The 23830-nt window shown below is 34.9% G+C and overlaps 1 protein-coding gene across 3 annotated transcripts in view; it reads left to right on the top strand.

The window, feature by feature from the left end:
- NBEA (neurobeachin) overlaps positions 1-23830 on the top strand; it is an 816964-nt gene that overhangs the window by 72130 nt on the left and 721004 nt on the right. For all 3 annotated transcript variants that reach the window (XM_016197269.2, XM_016197275.2, XM_087814370.1), the window contains exons 2-4: positions 13911-14142; positions 17791-17891; positions 18137-18232. In XM_016197269.2, the coding sequence (XP_016052755.2) occupies positions 13911-14142; positions 17791-17891; positions 18137-18232 (429 nt within the window). The remainder of the gene's footprint in view (positions 1-13910; positions 14143-17790; positions 17892-18136; positions 18233-23830) is intronic.

Here is a 23830-nt window from a genome sequence, read left to right on the forward strand (position 1 = left end):
TCCATGTTGATCTCTTTTATGTGGCAACATGGTTTAGAATTTTAAGAAGGCCTGGAAGAGAAGAACACCCTTAACTGTGCATATAGAATATCACAATGACACATTCATATTTACAGGATGTCTCAATTGACTTATAAATCTTTTTTATGCTCTGGTAACAGTGATTTTAGATTTTTTAAATTTAGCTGTTTTAGCCTTTTGTTTTTCAAAATGTTCTTTTACGAGTTTTATTTTTTAGTATTTATTGCTAATTTTTTTTTTAAAAGTACGCCTTCAAATTTTTCTACTTTCTGCCTGAAATAGCATCATTAAATTGTGGGTTTTTTTGTTTTGTTTTGTTTTGTTTTTCTTTATTGTGATTTACTACTCCTGGATATTTCTTTTCTTACCCACAGAAAACATTTTGTCTTTCCTGGTTTTATCCCTCAAAGTCTTCATGAAACACTGATTTTTTCACTTAGGTAGCTAATGGCATATCTGAAATGTATTTTTTTATTTTATTTTAAATATATCTTTATCCATTTCAGACAGAGGAAGAGAGATGGAGAGAGAGATAGAAACATTAATGATAAGAGAGAGTCATTGATCAGATGCCTCCTGCATGCCCCCTGCTGGGGATCGAGCCCATAACCCAGTTATGTGCCCTGACTGGGAACTGAACCTCGATGCTGGCCCGGCTGAAATGTATTTTTTAAGTTTCCCCTCCTGGACTTCATAGCATCGTGTTTAGGTGCACTTTGTAGTCTAGATTAAAATCTTGGATCTACCATTTAATTATGTGTGACCTAGGTCATGTTGATTTATCTCATTTATGTATAGTTTCTATGAGGACAGTTATGCCTTTTCCTTATAGGATTGTTAGATAATTGTTTACATGATGGCCTTTTGTTTCTACTTTTTCTTATATACTTTAGTTGATAAGTATTGAAACACTTCTTAGAAGTGGGGAATAAATATTTTCCCAATCTTGGAATGATAGTTTCGTAAGCATTTACCACATTAACACTAATGTATTAGAAGTTATAATAAAAATTAAAAAGACCATCAGAAAACATAGGCCCACTCTACATTATGTACAATAAATATTTTTACAGCTTCTAGCAATGAAATCAGCCTTAAGTGAACTCTTTTGTAATTAAATGCTATATCTAAAGCGACATTGTTCTTTCTAATTGAAAGATGGAAGATTTTTTTTCATATAACTTTGGCTGATTGGTGGATTTACACATATTAATTATTAATTCCTTTAAAGGCAGTCTATTTTTTTTTTAGCTGAACCCATTTCTGTTATTTACACATTTCATAATGGTTCTTGGTTACTTCAGATTCTACTAAAGCACATAGAACTCATTTAGATTAGTCTAAAAAAATTCTTCAGTGTTCTTCCACTTTATTGTATACTAGTTCTTGCACAAATTTATTCAGTGGCTCATAGGCTTAAATCTTGGTATCTGCTTCTATTAGTTCAATCAGTAAGTGTCCACGTCATTGTTTTTCAAACCTTTATATTTTTCTATATTGTTCATTCTAGAGAACATCTTTTGAGTTACTTATCACTGCTGTACAAGGTTCATAGTTGTGACACAAATCAATTGGGCATATAATAATAAATAGTAAGCAGTTCTTTGGTAAGACTATGGCATGTTCAAATGATGTTTGAATTGGTTTTCATAGATCACCAATAGTGCTAACTATATGCCCAACTTTGTTCCTGAGTGCTTATAACCAAATTACTTTATTTAATCCTCACAACAACTCTATTACAGAGGAACTTTTATTCCTATATTGTTGATGAAATAACTGAGAAGTATTATTATTAATGTTACACTTCCAATGAGTAGTGCAGCTAAAATCTGAATCCAGGAAGTCTGAATTCAGAACCAAACTCTTAACCATTCTTGTAGCTATTATTATTAATAAGCCAGAACTAGTAAGAATAGTTGAAGTTGTTTTATACATAAAAGTAAAACTAACCTTTAACCAGAGAATATCTAGGTCAGCATTTAACATAAGGGCTAGTGTCTAATAAAGTTAAATTTTAGAGCTGTTACAGAGAAAAGTGTATAAAGTATAATATATTAAAATTTGAGAATATATATTTTTTATTTCTTAAATTTTAGAAGACTTTAAAAAATTCTGAAATGAGATTTTATTGCTTGCATGGATTTGTGTGAAGACAGACCTGTAAGGTTTTGATCTTGGGGTTTCTACCTATTAGTTTTGTGGCCTTTTGCAAGTTAATTAAACTCTCTGTGCTTATGATTACTTGTAAAATGAAGAAAATATAGCTACCTTCTCATAAGTTGTAATGAGAATTAAGTTATTTAATATATATAAAGCACTTAGAATAGCACAAAATGACATGTAGGGTTAGGTGGTGGTATTATTATTATTTATCTCATTTATATCATACCATGTAGTCATTCATCCATATTAATAAATACCTTTCATTGATGGAAAATTAATTCTACTTTTTGAATTTAATTTCTAGTTCCTGTCTGTCCCTAATCTTATTTTTCCATTGCTTCTTCTTTGTCAACTACTCACAATTTATGTCTTTTTTTATGCTTTATGTTAATTGTAAGCCAACCTCAACATTTTTTGGAATAAGGTAGAGTATACACACTATATACATATATACATTTTTATTCTTGGAATTTAGCATTATTAGTGTATAGGTTTTTCTTGTCCACAGATATGTCCATAGTTCCTAGAATAGTAAAAATCTTTAATAAATAAAATATTTGTTGAATGAATGAATGACTTCAAAATTGTTAGGCATTTTGTCTATGGCTGTTATTTTTTTATTGTCAGTATTACAGATGTCCCCCATTTTATTACTTTTTGCCCCCCTCCACCCAATCCCCGCCCACCCCAGGCCTTTCCTATACTATGATCTGTGTCCACAAGTTATGCATATGCACATATGTAATCTTTGTTTTATCTCCTCCCATACCCTCCACCCTCCCACCCCATTGAGATCTGTTATTCTGTTCCACGCATTCAATGCCTCTGGCCCTGTTTTGTTTGTCAGTTTATTTTGTTCATTAGATTTCACATATAAGTAGATCATGTGATATTTGTATTTCTCTAATTGGCTTATTTCCTTTAGTATAATAGTTTCCAGGTTTATTCATGCCATTGAATGGGTAAGAGACCCTTCCATATCACAGCTTTTTTATCCACTCATTTACTGATAGGCACTTGGGCTGTTTCCAGATCTTTGCTATTACAAATAGCACTGCTATGAACATAGGGTGCATATAATTCTTTCTGATTGGTGTTTCGGGTTTCTTAGGATATATTCCCAGAAGTGGCATTGCTGGATCAAACAGCATTTTAATTTTTAATTTTTTGAGGAACCTCCACACTATTTTCCACAGTAGCTGCACCAGTCTGCATTCCCATCAGAAGTGTACTAGGCTTCCCTTTTCTCCGCATCCTCACGAGCACTTGTTTGTTGATTTATTGATGGTAACAGTACTGGCAAGTGTGAGATGATACCTCATTATAGTTTTAATTTTCATCTCTCTGATGATTACTAATGTTGAGCTTTTTTATGTCTATTGGCCATATATATGTCCTCTTTAGAGAAGTCTCTATTTAGGTCTTTTGCCCATTATTTATTGGATTGTTTGTAGTCCTGGTATTGTGTTGTATGAGCTTTTTGCGTATTTTGGGAATTATCCCCTTATCAGATGTATCCTTGGCAAATATGTTCTCCTACAACGTGGGCCTCCCAGGAGGTACTTTGTTGGTAACCACTGTCAGAAGCTGTCCATCTTTTGCTCTCAGCAACCTGTTTGAAGCTTCAAGTGATCTGTAGTTAGTATCTGTCTCCACAGGGCTTGGCTGCAGGAAGGGGGGGCCAATCTGCAGTCTAGGGCATGCTTATTAGCACCATGGGGCCCAGGTACAGATCAGCAAACATCTCAAGGCTCCCAGGGCTCCACCTTTGCCCACCTCCACCTGCCTGTAAGCTGTCAGTCTTAGTCACTGTAAAGGCTTTTATTGAAAGTCCTTTTGGCTGAATCAGGAGTATGAGGGTTCTCCCTGAGTGGGGAGGTGCTGTTCAGGGTTCAGGGAAGATGATAGGTGTGTTCCCTGACCCAGAGCCCCTCCTTTGAGACTGTCCTGGAATATTTCCTTGTTCTCACCTGGGCAGTGCCCCTTGTATGCAGTCCATTGGGATCTTCTGGAATCCAGGAGTTTCAGCTGTCCCTTGAGGGGGAAGTACCAGACAGCTTCCAGGGACAGTAGCTAAGGGGGTCAGCCCCACCCCAAAGCCAGTCACTAACACCCATCCAAGACTGTCCAGACCCATAGGCTTGGCCTCTGCTACTGCCTTTTTTGCAGGGGTGGAGATGCAGTGTGTGGCGAGCAGGGTGGGGAGAGCTGTATCCCCAAGGGTGGGGTATTTGCCCCCCCTGAGTTTTGGCCTGTGCCTCTTAGGAAAAATGGCCAATAAGGTATTGGGGGTGGGATGAACAATTGCACGTCTCCCAGCTGCCTCTGTTCCATGCCTCCCCCAAGGCTTCCCACCCTAGCGTCTCCTCAGTAAACTCCAGTTCAAACCACCCTCCCTCCACTAAAGCCTGGTTGAGTGGCTGCAAATGAAAATCCTGTGCTCTGAGTTTAAAAAAAAAATGTGGCTTTATCTCTAACTGGCCATAAGCCCTGCTGCTTTTCATGGCTGGATGTTATGTGGGCTGCTGTTCTTGGCTCTGGTGCTCCAGGCTGGAATGCCCAGCCTGGGGGCCAGGCCTTGATCCTCTCAGAGAAAACCCCCCCACAGCCAAGAGATTCCTCCTTACTCTCTGCTTGTCACCCTTGGAAGCTGGGCCAGTCCCTCTTTTGACCCTGATCTTCCTACTAGTCTCTAGGTGGTTTCTGCCCTTGTTAAATGTCTCCTTTTCAGCCCGGCTCGGTGTGGCTCAGCAGTTGAGCGTCAAGGTATGATCCAGGCGACTCATCATTGATATTTCTCTCTATCTCACTCTCCTTTCCTTTCTCTGAAATCAATAAAGATATATTTAAAAAAAGTGTCTCCTCTTCAGCTAATCCTCAGTTGGTAATTCTAGGTGAATGCTCCCCAATTTAGTTTTATTTCTAGTCTAACCATGGGAGGAGGTGCAAGAAAGGTCTTCCTACTCTGCTGCCATCTTGAAACCCCCAAATATGGCTGTTATTCTCTTCCAAAAGTTCCCATTTTCTTGAACAAAAAGATACCAGTTTGTCATTGTTCTTCAAGAATGGCACTTATAACTGAATATAATAGCTTACGTGTAATTCGCCATTAGAGAATATGAGTGTCATTATACTATATCTTTTATTCTATGTGTATTTATCTAACACTATATGTAAAGTAGCATTTGGGAGGTACTGTAATACTTATGATTCATTTGGCATAATGCCACAAGTCAAATATGTTGCTGTTAAATCAACTTTCTTTATGAATTCACATACATATTTTTTCCAAAATATGTCTTTACTGATTTCAAAGACAGGAAGGGAGGAGAGAGAGATAGAAACATCAATGACTAGAGAGTAATTTGATCAGCTGCCTCCTGGACATCCCCTAATGGGGATCTAGCCCGAAACCTGGGCATATATCCTGACCTGGAATCGAACCGTGATCTTCTGGATTATAGGTCTATGCTCAACCACTGAGCCATGCCGGCCAGCAATTCACATAATTTTTAAAAATTATTTGTATTCAAAATATTACAGATGTCCCTTTTTCTCCCCATTTACCCCATTCACCCCTTCCACCCCCACCACAGTCCCTCAGCAAACCATTGTCTGTGTTCTTGGGTTATGCATATATGCATATAAATTTTTTGGTTAATCTTTCTACCACTACATACGCCCCTCCTTTCCTCTGAGCTATGTCAATCTGATCCATGCCTCCATATCACTGAATCTATTCTGTTAATCAGTTTATTAAGTTTTGTACATTCCACATGTAAGTGAGATCATGTGAGGTTTGTCTACCTCTGCCTGGCTCATTTCACTTAGCACAATATTCTCTAGATCTATTCATACTGTCCCAAAGGGTACAATATCCTTCTTTACAGCTGCATAGTATTCCATGGTGTAAATGTCCCACAGCTTTATCCACTCATCCACCGATAGGCACTTGGACTGTTTCCAGATCTTAGCTATTGTGAATTGAACTGCTATGAACATAGGGGTGCAAATATTCTTTCTGATTAGTGTTTCAGGATTCTTGGGATATATTCCTAGAAGTAGAATCACTGGGTCAAAAGGCAGCTCCATTTTTAACTTTTTGAGGAAACTCCATACTGTTTTCCATAGTGGTTGCACCAGTCTGCATTCCCACCAACAGTGTACTAGGGTTCCCCTTTTCCACATCCTTGCCAGCACATGTCATTTGTTGATTTATTGATGGTAGCCATTCTTAAAGGTGTGAAGTGATACCTCATTGTGGTTTTAATTTGCATTTCTCTGATGATTAGTGATGTCCAGCATTTTCTCATATGTCCCTTGGCCATCTGTATGTCCTCTTTGGAGAAGTGTCTCTTCAGGTTTTTGCCCATTTTTTAATTGGATTGTTTGCCTTCCTCTTGTTGAGTTGTATGAGTTCTTTGTACACTTTGAAAATTAGCCCTTTATCAAATACATCCTTGGAAAATATTTTTTCCAATACCACGGATTTCTTTTGCATTTAGAGGCTGATTTCTTTTGCTGTGCAGAAGCTTTTTAGTTTGGTGTAGTCCCATTTATTTATTTTTTTCTTTGTTTCTCTTGCCCTCGGAGATGTATCAGTGAAAGTTCTACTACATGAGATGTCTGTGACTTTACTGCCTGTGTTTTCTTCCAGGATTTTTATGGTTTCTAGACTTACATTTAATTTGTCTTTTATCCATTTTGAGTTTATTTTTGTGTATGGTGTAAGTTGGTGGTCTAGTTTCATTTTTTTGTATGTACCTCTCCAGTTTTCCCAGCACAATTTATTGACGAGACTGTCTTTAATCCATTGTATGCTCTTGCCTACTTTGTCAAATATTAACTGACCCTAATTGTGTGGGTCTCTTTCTGGGGCCGCTGTTCTGTTTCACTCATCTATATGTCTATTGTTGTACCAACACCAGGCTGTTTTGATTACATTGGCTTTGTAGTACAGTTTGATATCTGGTAAAGTGATCCCTCCCACACTGTTCTTTCTCAAGGGGGCTCCGGCTATTTGGTGTCTTTTTTGGTTCCATATAAATTTTTGGAGTATTTGTTCTAGCTCTGTGAAATTTGTTCTTCGTATTTTAATAGGAATTGCATTCAATCTATAAATTGCTTTGGGTAGTATGGACATTGTAATGATATTAATTCTTCCAATCCATAAACATGGTATGTTCTTCCACTTGTTTATATTTTCCTCTATTTCTTTTTTTAGAGTCCTGTAGTTTTCCGAGTATAGACTTTTAAATCCTTGGTAAAGTTTATTCCTAGGTATCTTATTTTTTCAGTTGCAATGGTAAATGGGGATTGTAGTTTTAGTTTCTCTTTCTGATAGTTCATTGTTGGTATATAAAAATGCTGTCAATTTTTGAATGTTAATTTTGTAGCCATCTACCTTGCCGAATTAATTTATCAAATCTAGTAGTACTTTGAGGAGTCTTTACAGTTTTCTATGTACAATATCATGTCATCTGCAAATAATGACAGTTTTATTTCCTCCTTTCCAATTTGAGTACCTTCTATGTTTTCTTCCTCTCTGATGGCTGTGGCAGGGACTTCCAATGCTATGTTGAATAAGAGTGGTGAAAGCGCACATCCCTGTCTTGTTCTTATTTAAGGGACATGGTTTTAGTTTTTGCCCATTGACTGTGGTGTTGCCTGTAGGTTTGTAGTATATGGCCTTTATTATGTTGAGGTACGTTCCCTCTATTTCCACTTTGCTGAGAGTTTTTATTAAAAATGCGTGCTGGATTTTGTTGATTTCTTCTCCTGCATCTATTGATATTATCATATGATTTTTGTCCTTCATTTTGTTTATGTGATATATCACATTTATTGATTTGTGAATATTATACCAGCCTTGCACTCCTGAATTAAATCCCACTTGGTCACGGTGTATGTTCTTTTTAATTGCCGGATCTGGTTTGCTAGTATTTTGTTGAGGATTTTAGCATCTATGTTCATCAGGGATATTAGCCTGTAATTTTCTTTCTTTGTAGTGTCTTTATCTGGTTTTGGGTTTAGGATGATTCCGGCCTCATAAAATGAGTTTGGGAGTTGTCCCTCCTCTTGAATTTTCTGGAATAGTTTGAGGAGAGTAACAGTTAATTCTTCTTTGAATGTTTGGTAAAACTGGCCTGTAAATCCATCTGGATCAGGTCTCTAGTTTGCTTGGAGTTTTTTGATTACTGTTTCAATTTCATTGGTTGTTATCGGCCTATTCATGTTTTCTGCCTCTTCCTGATTCAGCTTTGGAAGATTGTCTGCTTCTAGGAATTTGTCCGTTTTACCCATGTTGTCCAGTTTGTTGGCATGTATTTGCTCATAGTATTTTCTTACAATCCTTTGTATTTCTGTTGGGTCAGTTGTTTTATTGACTCATTCATTTCTGATTTTATTTATTTGGGTCCTCTCTCTTTGTTTCTTGGTGAGTCTGGCTAAAGGGGCGTCTGTCTTATTTATCTTTTCAAAGAACCTTGGGTTCGTTGGAAGCTCTTGGGTTCATTGCTTTATTTTTATTTTTTTTAGTCTCTTTGTCATTAATTTCTTCTCTGGCCTTTATTATTTTCTTCCTTGTCCTTTTTTGGGGCTTTTCTTGCTGTTCTCGTTCTTTTAGTTGTTGTGTTAGATGGTTTAGTAGAGCTTTTCCTCATTCCTTGAAGTAGGCCTATACTGCTATGATCTTTCCTCTCAAGACTGCTTTTGCCGTGTGTCCCATAGATTTGGGGTTGTTGTCTGTTCATTTTTTTTTCCCCAGGAAGTGCTTGATTTCTTCCTTGATCTCATTGGTAACCCATTCATTGTTTAATAACATGCTATTTAGCCTCCATGTGTTTGACTATTTTTGAGTTTTTTTTATCGTTGTTGATTCCTAGTTTCATGGTATTGTGATCCAAGAAGATGCTTGATATGATTTCAGTCTTCATGTATTTGTGGAGACTTGCCTTGTGCCCTAACATGTGGTCTACTTTTGAAAATGTTCCATGTGCACTTGAGAAGAATGTAATGTGTATTCTGCTGCTTTGGGAGGAAATATTCTGTAAATGTCAGTTAATTAGATCTAGTGTGTCATTTAAGTTCCGTGTTTCCCTGTTGATTGTCGTCTTGATGATCTGTCCAATGATGACAGTGGGGTGTTAAATTTCCCCACTATGATTGTGTTGCTGTCAATCTCCCCCTTAAAGTTCACCAAGAAATTTTTTATATATTTAGGTTCTTGTATATTGGGTGCATATATATTTATAAAGGTTATTTCTTCCTTTTGGATCAATCCCTTTAGTATTATGTAGTGACCATCTTTGAAGTCTATTTTGTTAGAAATTAGTATTGTTACTCTGGCTCTTTTGGTTTCCATTTACGTGGAATATTTTATTCCATCCCTTCACTTTTAACCTGTGTGAATCTTTTGCTCTCAGGTGGATCTCTAGTAGAAAGCATATATTTGGATCCTGTTTTTTTATGCATTCTGCTACCTGTGTCTTTTGATAGGAACGTTTATTCTTTTTACATTTAATGTTACTATTGATATATACTTACTTAATGCCAATTTTTGCCTTTATGCTGATGTGCCTTTCTTTCAGTATTTCTTCTTTTTCTTAAAGCAGTCCTTTTAGCATTTCTTGCAGTACTGGTTTGGTGGTACTGAGCTCCTTTAGTCTTTTTTTGTCTGGGAAGCTCTTTATGTCACCCTCAATTTTAAATGATAGCCTTGCTGGATAAAACAGTTGGTTGCAGGTTCTTGCTTTTCACTACTTTCAGAATTTCATGCCACTCCCTTTTGGCCTGAAGAGTTTCTGTTGAGAGATCTGATGTCAGCCTTGTGGGGATTCCCGTGTAGGTCACTGCTTGTCTCTCTCTTGCAGCCCTTAATATTCCCTCTTTGTCCTTGACATTTGCCATTTTAATTATGATGTGTCTAGGAGTGGGTCTCTTTGTCTCCATCTTGTTTGGAACTCTCTGTGCTTCCTGAACTTGTGTAGCTTACTCTTTCGCCAGCGTGGGGAAGTTTTCTTTCATAATTCTTTCCACCAATTTCTCGATCCCTTGCTCTGTTTCCTCCCTCTCTGACACCCCTTTGATGCTAATGTTGTTTTGCCTCATTTTGTCCCAGATCTCCCTTAAGTTGTTCTCATGGTTTTTAAGTGTTTTTTTGTTTTGTTTTGTTTTGTTTTTGCCGCTTTGATTGTTTTTTTCTACCTTATTTTCTAGTCATTTAGTCTATCCTCTGCTTCACTGAGCCTGTTTTTAATACCTTCCAGTGTATTCTTGTTATCGGAACAGTATTTTTCATTTCTTCTTGATTCTTATTTATGATATTTAGCACTTTTATCATTTTTTCACTGTTCTTCAACCTTTCTATTAAGTGTCTTGTTGTTCTCATTAATTTCCTTGAACATCTTTATAACCACTAATCTGAACTCTATTTCTGATGACTTTCTTAACTCTTTCTCATTAGGTCTTTTTCTGGCCATATTTCCTTTTGTTTAGTTTGGGGGTTGTTTCTTTGTGTCCTCTTTTTGGTGGCTCTTAGTGTTTGTGTCTGTATTTTAGATATATTTGCTGTCTCCCAGTCTTTTAGGGTGAGATTTTGTAGTGTATGTCCAATAGAGCCCAGGGGTGTGTTTTCCTTATACTTCTGAGCTGTTTGCTCTGTGCTTGTGTCTTTTGTGGTGTCCCTTTTGTGAGTTCTTTGGGCTCTCCTGATGTGATTGCATGTAGATTGTTGTTGACCTGTTCTTGTGAATACTCTCCTCTCAGGCTGACTGTTTTCTCAGCCCCAACCACATTGTGTGAGCTGTTGCTCAAGTGCTGGCAAGGCAAGACAGTACACAGCCATACTTCCAGGAATCAAGCAGTATCTTACAAAATATCCTGACAATCACAATGAAAATATCCCAAGTAAAAGTAGAATTGGGAGAATGAAGTGAGAACACAAATGCTAAAGCAAAAAAAAAAAAAAAAAAAGTAAAGAGAAAAAAAGATAGAGAAAAGGATATTATTGCTAATAGTAATGAAAAAGAAAAAGTAATAAACTAAAATAAAAAGTAAAAAAAAAGAGAAGCTACTAGGAGATAAAACGTGCAGAGTAAAGATTCTGAACGAAGTACTAGGAAATAATTAAAGGTAAAGTGTAGGAATAGGAAAATATCTGAAAATGAAAAAATAAAAATACATTAAAGAGACAAATGCAAACAGACAAATAAAAAACAGGAAGACAGAAGGGAGAATGAGAAAAGAAAGAAAAAAAAAGTTATGCCAATGGAACGAGAAGAGAGAGAGAGATAAAGCAAGGGGCAGGGAAGGGAGTGCAATTAGAGATACAGGGGAAACGATAGAGAAAAGCAGTAAACTTATTAGTTATAATGATATTGTCCCAGTAATTAAGCAGAGAATATCAAGAAAATCTTAATAATAGAAGAAAGACAAAACATAACAAATAAAAAAGAAACCCTGAAACAAGCACAACAAAACAACAAAAAAAATTAATTTAAAAATTTAAAAAGGGAATTGTTTTCCTCTCTTTTTCCTAAGGAGGAGAAAAAAAGTAGTCTGATGAGTTTCATTTGGGAAGCTTATATTGTCTGAAGCTCACTGTTTTGTATGCTGATTTCAGTTCTCTTGTGAGGTACTTGTGTGTCAGCCAATGTCAGGAGCTGTCTAGGATTTGCTCTGATATCCTTAAGTAGTTGCCTGATCTGAGGCTCTCTTTGGAGTCAGCTATTTTGCCTTCCCCTTGTGGTTGCCCCGTGTTACTCCACTGTCTTTTGAAGAGTATTTAAGGTGCAGGCTGGCTAGTGTAGCTCTGGCTATTGCTCCCCATACTTAGAGGTTTTGCTCTCAGGCACTCACTGTGGAGAAGTTAGTCTCTGCTTCAAAACAAACTCCTTAGACTCTACCCTATGCTCCAATTCTATTTCCCCATACCGTGGCCTGTTGCAGTTGCAGATTGACTTTAGTCTGTTGCCTTTTCTGTATGGGCAGTTTCAGCATCCTGGGTTCAGTGGGTTCGATTAAAAAACATTCAGATGAGCAGTTTGCCTGCCCAGTCCCCTGCAGTGGTTTTAAGCTTTTCTCCAGTTCCCAAACAGTCTCTTAGAGACTTATTCATGTATTGTGGTCCTGTGAGCTGTTCTCCCTTCTGCTGTAGGACTGTGCCCTGCAGGGGATATCTGGGGCTTCGGTGAGCTGAACCAGCCCCTTTCCTGTTGGGGGTGGTACTCCTAGCCTACAGGAGAGGTAGGCTTGCTCTGCCCCTCCTTTCACAGATTTGGTTTGTTCATTGCAGGGGGCGCTAATTTCAATTTCTCCGCAATGCAGACATAAATCCCAGCTTTCTCTGGTCTATCTCCCCCATGCAAGCCAGGAAGGTGAACGTCCGTTCAGCGATCAAAAACTCAAAAATGCAGAAAGCAACACACAAGCACAGAATCCTTCCTGCAAAGTCCTGCCACCCTGGTACCTAGGCACCAATCAGGAGGGGTCACAATGTTAGTCCCACGCACCTTCCCTGCACAGCTGATCTCAGTAAATGGGGCAGCTCCTTGAGTGCTATTCCGGCACCCCTCAGGGCAGGCCAAAAATCCCAGATTTGCCCTTCCTGGAGCTCAGCTAGCTAGAGAACCGACCCGCCCCTAGGCAGCTCCTGTCTGCCTCTGGTGGTGGGAGGGCTCTCTTCCCTTTCTCCACAACACATAGATCAAGTGCTTTCTGGGGTTCTATACAATGCCTTACAGGAAGGCAGAGATTCCCTGTACCATGGCTGCTCAGTGTAGCCCTCTGGCTCCTTTCTATTCTGTGGCCACACACTGTGGGGCCGCCTTTCTATGGTCAGCATGGGGTGTCAAAGATGCCTGTTGCGGCCCCCATTAGAAGCTTTGTTTCACTAGGAAGTCGTGGTCCTCTTCTTGCAGGCACACTGTTCCCCTGAGTCACTCTGCTCTCCATGCAGGGCTCTCCTTCCTTTCTTCTCTGCCCTGGGTTTGAGATCCCAGCTTTTGGATGCCAGTCCACACTCCCAAGGGGAGGTAGCTTTGCAGCCTCTATCCCCCCCTTTTTATGCTCCGTTCCTTACCAGACTCTATGATGTTTCTTCAGTGCTCCCTACTCTAAATATGTCCACTCAGGTATATTTCTCTGTTTTTTTCCAAACTGGTTATGCAGTATTTTAGCAGTAAATTGAGTCCGTGGGTGGAAGTAAGGGCACTCTGCTTCTTGTAACAGTGATGCCATCTTCCCCCCTCCCCAATTCACATAATTTTTAAAGAATTGCAAGATGTTAGGTATTTCTCTTTTAAACTCTTCAACATTGGTTCTCTCATTTCAGCATTTATATTTTATGTCTTAATATTTATACTTAAATTTCATCTTGTAATGATTATGACTTTTAAGATCCAAGCCCATTTTTTTTGTAGGAAGTTTTCCTGAATTCTACCCAGGAATCATATTCTCTATTTCCCTTTCTTATTCTAGATTTGAAATCATATTTTTCCATTTAAAAAAATTGATTTCTCTTTGCAATTTTAATTCTTATAAAGCACCTGTGTTCACTTTATCTATATCTTACAAATTGTTATCAAATTAGTTTTAGACTAGAGGACTTGAAATTTTCTAGAATAGCTATGCTTTCTTGCTAGTTGAATGTTTGGTATTATTATATTGTTATAAATAACCTCCCTCTTTATTATTAATTATTGTGTCTTTTTGTTTCTTTTCAGCTGGTTGGTGGAGAATTTGACTTGGAGATGAACTTTATTATCCAGGATGCTGAGAGTATAACATGCATGACAGAGCTTTTGGAGCACTGTGATGTAACATGTCAAGCAGAAATATGGAGCATGTTTACAGCCATTCTACGAAAAAGTGTTCGGAATTTACAGACTAGCACGGAAGTTGGGCTAATTGAACAAGTGTTGCTGAAAATGAGTGCTGTAGATGACATGATAGCAGGTATGAGGTTATGTGACAGGAAAATATAATTTAAATGTTTATAGAGATTTATGTATTTCTCTTTATATTCTATAGGTAATATAGATTTGTTGAAGCTACCTTGTTTTTAAATAGGTAAATAGAAATGTGTGGAAAATTTGCTTTTTATTTATATTAAGGGAAAACCTGGCAAATGGAGGATGACTTCTTTTGTATAGGGAAACACAATTACTAATTTTCCTTTTCCAGGCTTTAGAAAATCTCAGTCATACAAATAAGTGCTATGAAATCTACCAGAAAAATAATTAGTACTTTCTATATAGTACTTAATTAAATTTTTCCATAATTAAAATCACAATACATATTATATTTCTGTATAATGGGCACTTTATCGATTCTTGGAACTCTGTGCTCTTCAATTTGGCATACATGGAACAGGAGGAACTAATAGTCTTAAGATAGACTTGTTATTTTTTGGAAGTGTCCATTTCACTTGACTATTTTTGAAGAAACATTTGTATGAAAATAAACAGATATATTGTGGAATAGAATATAAAGTTATCATGAAATTTCAAGATAAAAATATTAATTCTTGTGCTTGTTATGTGTTATTTTAAATAATAACTTTGAAGTCTATGATTCTTCACCACCTGTTCTTTACCTCCTTGCCAGTTAATTCGTCTTTGTGGTTAGATAGACTCAAGTACACATAGTTTGAAAGATAGTCCCAGAGCAATAGTCATTCCCAGAGAATAAGTTTATACTTTGAAGTGCTGATTCTCTTAAGCCATGAATCTTTAGCATACGTTTCTTCTGACATGAAAAGGTTTTCATAATTCTAAATGTTCTAATGTGACTCCTCACAATATCATATCTGATCCTTAAAAATAGTTCAGACATTCCAGCCGGCTTGGCTCTGTGGTTGAGCGTCGGCCTATGATCCAGGAGATCACAGTTTGGTTCCCGGTCAGGGCACATGCCCACATTGCAGGCTTGATTCCCAGCAGGGCACGTGCAGGAGGCAGCTAACCAATGACTCTCTCATCATTGATGTTCCTGTCTGTCTCCCTCTCCCTTCCTCTCTCTGAAATCAATAAAGACGTATAAAAAAAATATTTCAGACTCTAGAGAATTCACTATGCTATTTTGATTTATGCTTTAATTAATATTAGTAGAGTAAAACTTTAATCAAGAAAGAGTGGAATGAAAACTAGGTTAATGATTAATGCTTTTTAAATTTAAATAGTATTTTAAAATTTTTGTCTTTATTAAAGACTATATTAAAATCATTTTCAATTGCTTTCATGGTGGCATCTATCTATTTAGAATGATTTAGCATTCTCTGGATTGTTTACTAATGATTTACTTGAAAAGTTAGATTAAAACAAAACACCTTTTTAATGTAGATGTACCAGTTCTGTAAATTCTAGCATTGTTTAAAGGAATTTATTTTTATAAAGTTATATGTACACATTTTATTGATGATCATGTGATCTTTGAATACTTTGTTTGAGTTTAACTCCTTAATTTTTTTTTGGTAAATAATAAAGTGGCTACCACTTCATAGAGTGCATTTTACAAAATGAGCCACAATTACATACATAGTGGTTACAGGTAAATAATTGATGAGTATTGAGATGTGATAGTAGGTGTGCTAGTATCACAGAAATTCATATCTTCATAAGTTTCTATTATGTAAGCTTCTTAATTCTTGTATTATTTGTATTAAACAATAATATACACGGATTTCACTTTTTATTGTTTTAAGCATTGAATAACTATCAGAAAATACCTCCACCTTTTCAGTAGAGAAATTAAAATTTAGATATTATACTAATGAAGCATCAGTAATCACCAAAACCCTACTAAATTTTCACTCAGACTCTTTTGTAGCATAAGTTCAAAGGCATACTTTTTATTCAATAATATGAAAGTATCACTAGAAGGTGGAGTAGATTGACAAGAGAATTTAATAGTTCTAGTATTTTTTTTCTCCCTTAAAAATCTTGTTGTACAGAAAAAAAGACCTGTTACATCATTAAACTGAGCTGCTTTGTTATATGTATAATAAATAAGAAATTTTAATAAATATGTAATTAAATACAAATTTAATACACCACTTTTTTTGACATACATAGGAGATGAGATAAAGGTTTGGAAATGGAAATTACATATTTCAAAAAAGTATTCGTAGTTGAACTTTTAAGAAATCTTTGAAGATTGTCATTGAAGCTGATTGTTTAAAACTGCTTTATATTAACTTAGGATTTTAAGATGCTTGACTTTCATCCAGAATTCTTTCCTAGACTACTTTATATTAACTTAGGATTTTAAGATGCTTGACTTTCATCCAGAATTCTTTCTTAGAACCATATCTTCTGACTGTGAAAATTTTGTTACTTGAATGAGGAAACATTTTATTTTATTCAAAGATCTCTCTCAAAAATGGCATATTCACTGTCACAATTTTATCATAGAGATTGCTTTCTTATTGTGACAGTGAGAATTAGTTAATTGTTTATTGATGAAAATAACCAGTTAAATTTCTGTTTTGAAATACATCATAAATATTTTAAAGTTTCAAATTCCAGTTATTAATCTATGATATTGGATAATATATATAGTATATCAGTAACTAATTATTTCAACTTATCCTAACCTAATCTTTTTTATTAATTAATGATTAATTATTTAGAATATATATGTATATTGATTGTAATAACTTGTGTAGAATCTTTAATTCTTAAGAAGTGTGTTAGAAATCAAGAAAGTAAAGTAAAAATATTTAGATGTTTAATTTCTTGAAAAAACAATTGATAGAGGTATGACCACAATGTCTAGAGATGAGAAAGTAATCAGGGACAAGGGATTAAATATATTTCTTTTTTCTTATTTGGTGAACTGGTGTGTCTCTTATATGCACAAAAACGCATTGATATAATGCATATCACTAGTAGTGCATTTAAAGGATACTTCTATTTAGAGACTGTTGGGTAAGAGAATGAGGTCTCTGAAGCCTTATTACCTAGGTTTGAATTCTGACTTTACCACTTACTAAGTAGAGTGTGTTGCAGGAAATGTGATTAAGTTATCTATGCCTCAATTTCCTCATTTTCAGAAGGGGTAGTAGTATTTACCTCATAGGCTTATTATGAGGATTTGTGAAGTTAAACCACTTGGAATAATGCCAGGCAAGGAGTAAGTGCTCAAACTTGTTAATGTGCCAAGGAATATTTCAAAAACATTTCCTAAATGAAAATGTGGTAGGCTATCATATTTTCACTTGAAATAACCAGTTTAAAATATTAAGTCATTGTACCTTTGCATATTTTTGCCTAGCTTTCCCTGCATAGAGCAGGATTGTGTGTGTGTATAAGTGTTTGTATTGTGTTCTGGGAACTTATAAAAATCTATTTTATCTATTTGCTAAGAAAACTTAATTGGAGTGGTATACCTGATGTGGAAAAATTCTAAAGCTTACGTATAACTTCTTGGCTTTCTGATGACTTAAAAATTAATTAGAATGACTATTCATGAAGATATTTAGCTATATATTTTATATATATGTTAAAATGACACTTGATAACTTCTGTTCTTTTAAAAAGTATATCATCTTGACAGATTGCAGCTCATGACTAGAGTTCAGAATAACTTTATTTTCCTTTGAAGATCTTCTAGTTGATATGTTGGGGGTTCTTGCCAGCTACAGCATCACTGTCAAGGAGTTGAAGCTTTTGTTCAGCATGCTTCGAGGAGAAAGTGGAATCTGGGTAAGCTGTGGTCAGAATGAAAAGTATCTAATATCAGTACATTATTAATACTTAATGTTCAATAATTTGTCTCTAGAGAGCTATAAACTTGAATTTGTAATGGAAATTCTTCCTCTTAAAGAGTTACATAAATGATTTAAAATTAATTTTCTCTCTGGTTAGAACAACAGTTCGGTGGCGAATGTGATATGTTAGGTGTTTTTGCTAAATTTGTACAATGCCATTTATTTTTCTTGTTTCCTCAGCCAAGACATGCAGTAAAATTATTATCAGTTCTTAATCAGATGCCACAAAGACATGGTCCTGATACTTTTTTCAATTTCCCCGGTTGCAGTGCTGCAGTAAGTTTAAAACACATGTTTATTTTTATTTATGTATTTTTAAGTCAGCTCTATTAAGACATAATATACATATAGTAAAATTAATTTAAAAAGTATAGTTTGCTAAGTTTTGAATTGTTTGGTAACCACTACCACAATCATGATTTAGAACAATTCCATTACTTTCCCAAATTCCCTTGTTTATGTTTGAAGCCAATACCTTCTCCCCAGCCCCTGTGCCTTGCAACCTCTGACTTATTTTGTGGTTGCTTAACTTTGCCTTTTCTAGAATTTGATGTAATTAAAATCACATTTTATAGTCTGTTTGTCAGGCTTCTTTCACTTACCATATGCTTTTGAGATTATTCATGTTGTAGCTTACTAGTAGTTTGTTCATTTCCTTTTTATTCTGAGTAGTATTACATTTTATAGATAGACCACAGCTTATTTATACATTGACTAGTTGATGGTCATTTGGGTTTTCAGTTTTTGGCTATTGTAAATAAAACTACAATAAACATTTGAACATAGGTCTGTGGGCATACTTTCCTACCTCTTGAGTAAATGTGTAAGAGCACTATTGCTGTTTGTTTGTTTTTTTGGTAAGTGTGTGTTTCATTTCATGAGAAATAGGCAAATTGCTTTTTATAGTGGAAAATTTTGTATTTCATCAGTAATATATGAAAATCCTGGTAGATATGCGTCCAGGTCATTGTCCATCTTGTTAATTTGAGTCATTTCAATGGTTAGTGGTACCTCATTGTAGTTTTAATTTTGTATTGTTCTCATGACGAATGTTGAGCATTTTTTTCATGTGTTTATTGGCCAGTCATATCTGCTTTTGTTCTGCTTGTGTTAAAATATTCTGTTTATTTTTAAAAATTGGTTTTCTTATCCTAAGAGTTAATTGTATATTTGGGGTATAAGTTAATTTGTCAGATATGTGTTTGTCAAATAGTTTCTCTTAATCTGTGACATGTTTTTTTAAATTTCTTAACAGTATTTTTTGAAGTATAAAATATTTTAATTTTGTTCAATTAAAATTTTCTTTCTTTTATGGCATATGCTTTTGTAAAATAAGAAACCAAAGCCACGATGTTTTTTTCTCTTATTCTTTCTACTAAGAGTTATGTTGTTTTAGCTGTTACATTTAGGCCTATGATCCCATTTGTGTTAATTTTAAAAATATTGTGTATGGGGAGGTTAGAAGTTAAGATTTATTTGTATTGTATATGATTATTGAAGTATTTCCTAACCATTTGTTGAAGAAACAGTTCTTTTCACATTTGATTACCGTGGCACTTCTCTCAAAAACTATCTGAACTCTCTTTTTTGTTCCTTTGTGCTATATAGCTATCATTATTTTATTATTGTAGCTGTATAGTACTTCTTGAAATCAGGTAGTATAAGTACTACAAATTTTTTCATCATTTAAAAAATATTTTTGGCTATTCTAGATTGTTTGCATTTTCATATACATTGCAAATAAAGTTGTCAAATTTTATAAAAAACCTGCTGTTTTGATTGTATTGTGTTAAACCTACAGAACAATTTGGAAATAATAAATCTTTTAGCACTATTGAGTCTTCCAGCTCATAAACACAATATATCGCTCCCTTTAGTTAGTTTTCTTTGATTTTTCAGCAGTTTGTAGTTTTCAGCATACAAGTCTTAAAAGTCTTCGGTTAAATTTATTCATTAATATTATGTATGGCTTTTGGCTAGTAAGTGGAAATGCTATAGATATTTTTTGTATATTGACTTTATATTCTGCAACCTTGGTAGTAAACTTACTTACTAGTCCTAGCATTTTGTTTTGTTTTTAGTAAATGCTTTAGGATTATTATTCATCAAGAAAATAATTTTATCTGTGTAGAAAGCCAGTCTTATTTCTTATTTTATAATCAGTATGCCTTTTTAGTTCATTTTACTGACTTATTGCACTGACTAGGCCCTCTTGTGCAATGTTGAGTTAAAATAACATTCTTGACTTATTCTCAGTCTTGGGAAAGCATTAAATATTTCATCATTAGTATGATATTTGTTGTAGATTTTAAGTCATCTCCTTTGTCAAGAGGAGGAAATTCCTTTCTATTCCTATTTCCTGGGTTTTTAAAAAAGTCATAAATATGTTGATATCAGTATTGAATTTTGTCACATGATTTTTCTCATTTTATTGAAATCGTGGTGAATTACAATGATTGATATTTCAGTGTTAAACCAACATTTGCATTCTTTTGGTTAAAAACTCCCGATCACTGTGTATTAACCTTTTTATATAATGCTGGATTTGGTTTGCTAACATATTGCTAAGAAATTTTGCAATTATTTCTAATGAATGATTTGGGAGATATTTTCCTTTTTCTGTAATATCTTTATCTGGTTTTGGTGTTGGGGTAATTCCTCATAAAATGAGTTAAGAAGTATTTATTTTGCTCTATTGAAGAGTTGTGTAGAACTGATATTACTTATTCTTTTTTTTACATGAAACAAACTTTATTTTTGAATTTTTTTTACTTTTTATTTAAAATTTTTTTTAGTAAATTTATTGTGGTGACATTGGTTAAAAAATACATGTTTCTGATGTACAATTCTATAACACATGATTTGTATATTACATTGTGTGTCTACCACCCAAAGTCAGATCTTCTTTTATTGTATATTTGAAACCCATTATCTTTTACAACCTCCCCTGCTCCCCTTTTCCTCTAGTAACCACCATACAGTTGTCTGTGTCTATCAGATTTTTCTTTGTTTGTTCATTTGTTGCTCTCTGTTTTATATGAATTAAATTATATAATTCTTGACTTTTTCCATCTGACATATTTTGTTTAGCATGATATTCTCAATTTATCCATGTTATCACAAATGGCAGTATTTCATCTTTTTCTATTGCTGAGTAGTATTCTAATGTATATGTGTACCACTTCTTTATCCAGTCATCTATTAAAGAACATTTTGGTTGTTTTCATGTCTTGGCTCCAGTGAACAATGCTGCAGTAAACATATGGGCACATATATCTTTACAAAGAAATGTTTTCAGATGTTACAGGTAGATACAGAAAAGAGAGGTTGCTGGTCATGTAGTAACTATTCTTTATTTTTTGAGAAATCTCCATACTGTTTTCTAAAGTGGCTGTACCAGTTTACATTCCCACCAGCAGTGAATGAGGGCTCTTTTTTCTCCACAGCCTCTCCTCCACTTGTTATTAGATATTATTTATTCTTAAATGTGTAGTAGAATCCACTATTGATGCCATTTGGGTTTAGAGTTTTATTTGTGGGGAAGTTTTAAAATACGAACTTAATTTTTATAATAGATACAGGGAGGTTTTCTATTTTGTTCTTAGTGAGTTTTGGTATTTTGTGTCTCTCTAGTAATTGTCCAGTTAAAATAAGTTGTTGAATATATTGGCATAAATTTGTTCATCATATCCCATTACTATCCTTCTAATGTCTGTAGGATATGTATAGTACTGTCTCTTTTATTACTGACACTGTATTTTCCCCACAGTCAGTCTAGCTGTTAGTTTTCCATTTTGTTGTTCTTTTCAAAGAACTAGCTCTCTCAATCTGTTTGACTTCATCATTTTTGTCTAGATAGTAGCATTGTATAGACTATGTATAATTTTTGTCTAGAAAAACTGGTTTTGATTTCTGAATCCTCTAGTTCATTACTGTGGAGGACTAGTCCCTTAATGTTTCTTGACTTTCATATAAAATATTAGCACTTTATTATGGAATAGGGTTATGAACTTGTAATGATGTAATATACCACTTAAACACTCTTTGGTTATTAGTACTTAAATGTACTTGCAATCTTCCATTTGGTTAACCATTCTCCTAATTTAAAAATTTTGCCTTAATATTTTGTTACTAACCCTTTTTTTTAAAGTTATACTTTCCACAAATTGCAGAATAAAAATAGGAAAGTTCAAAATCAATTTCCAGTTGGAAGTTAATCGTAAATATATTGTTAGGGTAGAACACATAAAATGTACATTGTGGAACTTAGCAGAGAAAACACTATCATTGACTCTAAGGGCATAGGGGTTCTCTTAGATGTAATAGTTTATTTCCATACATATATACATTTTTAATTTTTTAAAACTACTATTGGCCTGACATCTGGTAGATATCAGTTTAAAGGGTTGGAAAGAAGAGCAAAGTGTTTTGAGAGAAATATAAGCAAGTTGCTGTCTTATTATGGAATTAACAAAATTGAGGTAAAACAGAGTGAATAACTGTTTTAATATATTGCCTTAATTGCCTGAGTTAGGTTGCAACTCATTCTGTTTTTAGTCACTTGACTACCAAATGCGTAAAACCTGTGAATATTTTTATCAATATGTAATGAATTTTACACACACACACACAAACTTTTTTTACTTATATGTTATTAGTAGTGCATGTTTGAATGTTTTTGTTCACAGATTTGATGGATTTACACTGTTTACCCCACATATCCCCAACCTGGTTTTCCCTGTATCACTCATCTTTATGACGGGTAGTTTGGATCAAGAATATATCCTTTGTAGAGGAAGAAGTCTGGAAGGAACTAGAAGTTTTACAACTATCATTTCATTTGAGTCGCACTAGCTATATAAATGATATCGTTACATCAGTTGAGGGAACTGAGCCTCAACAATGTAACCTTGTTCAGAATTATAAAGCAGAGTCACAACCTGAACCAGAATCTGCTTGACCATAAATTCAGTGTTTTATTTAACAACAGACTGGCTTATTTACAGGCATGTTACTTCTGCTATTGACTGCTAAAAAATTCAGATAGGAGCTGATTTTAAAAACTTTACCATTACATTGTTTCTGATAAAATGCTTCTGAATGAGCATGAACCAGTGGCATCTTAATAACAGGAAGGTGCATATTGTTTGGGCCACTGCTGCTAGCAGTGCCTTAGGATAACTAAAATTATGACACTGCTTATTTTTTCCCAAAGTTATCATATATACTAGGCCTTCTGAATTGTGTTTTGTATTGTGGAGATGCCTATGAGCTATACTGTCTCCATATGAGGGATTTGGTAACATTTGCTCATTCATAGAGTTAATTGCATTTGACAGTGATTTTATGTAAAGGTGAATGAAATGTGTACTCTGTGACCGATATGGATATATTATTTAGATTTGCTATTTACAATTGTGATCCATTTCATAATCTGCTTAATTTAGGAAATACTGTACTTTTCTATTCTCTGAAATAGTTTACTGAAAACACCACATCTGAACATCAAAATTATTTCTTTTGCCACTTATTATAGATAAGAACATAGATTTTGGGGTCAGCTAGACCAAGAAAAGGTGAGGGATAGAGGTTTGGGGTCCTGTGGACTCACTGGGCACAATGATGGACACCCAATTGTGGGTACCAAAATATTGTACAAGGAAATTTGGAGGTGATGTGAAGGCAGCTTAAGTCCAAAATCACAAAAGTAGTTCAAAGGGCATGCTATTAACACCATGGGAATCAAAGAAAATATAAGGAACCTAGGAAATTGGTGATAAGATTAGGCAAAAATGGTTTGAAAGTAATTAGGCCTGGGTTCCATACCAGGCAGTACTATCTGAAGTTAGCTGTTATGCATTGATTAGGGGATAT

This window comes from Miniopterus natalensis, chromosome 2 (assembly GCF_054644295.1).
Source record: "Miniopterus natalensis isolate mMinNat1 chromosome 2, mMinNat1.hap1, whole genome shotgun sequence".
Classification (NCBI taxonomy): domain Eukaryota; kingdom Metazoa; phylum Chordata; class Mammalia; order Chiroptera; family Miniopteridae; genus Miniopterus; species Miniopterus natalensis.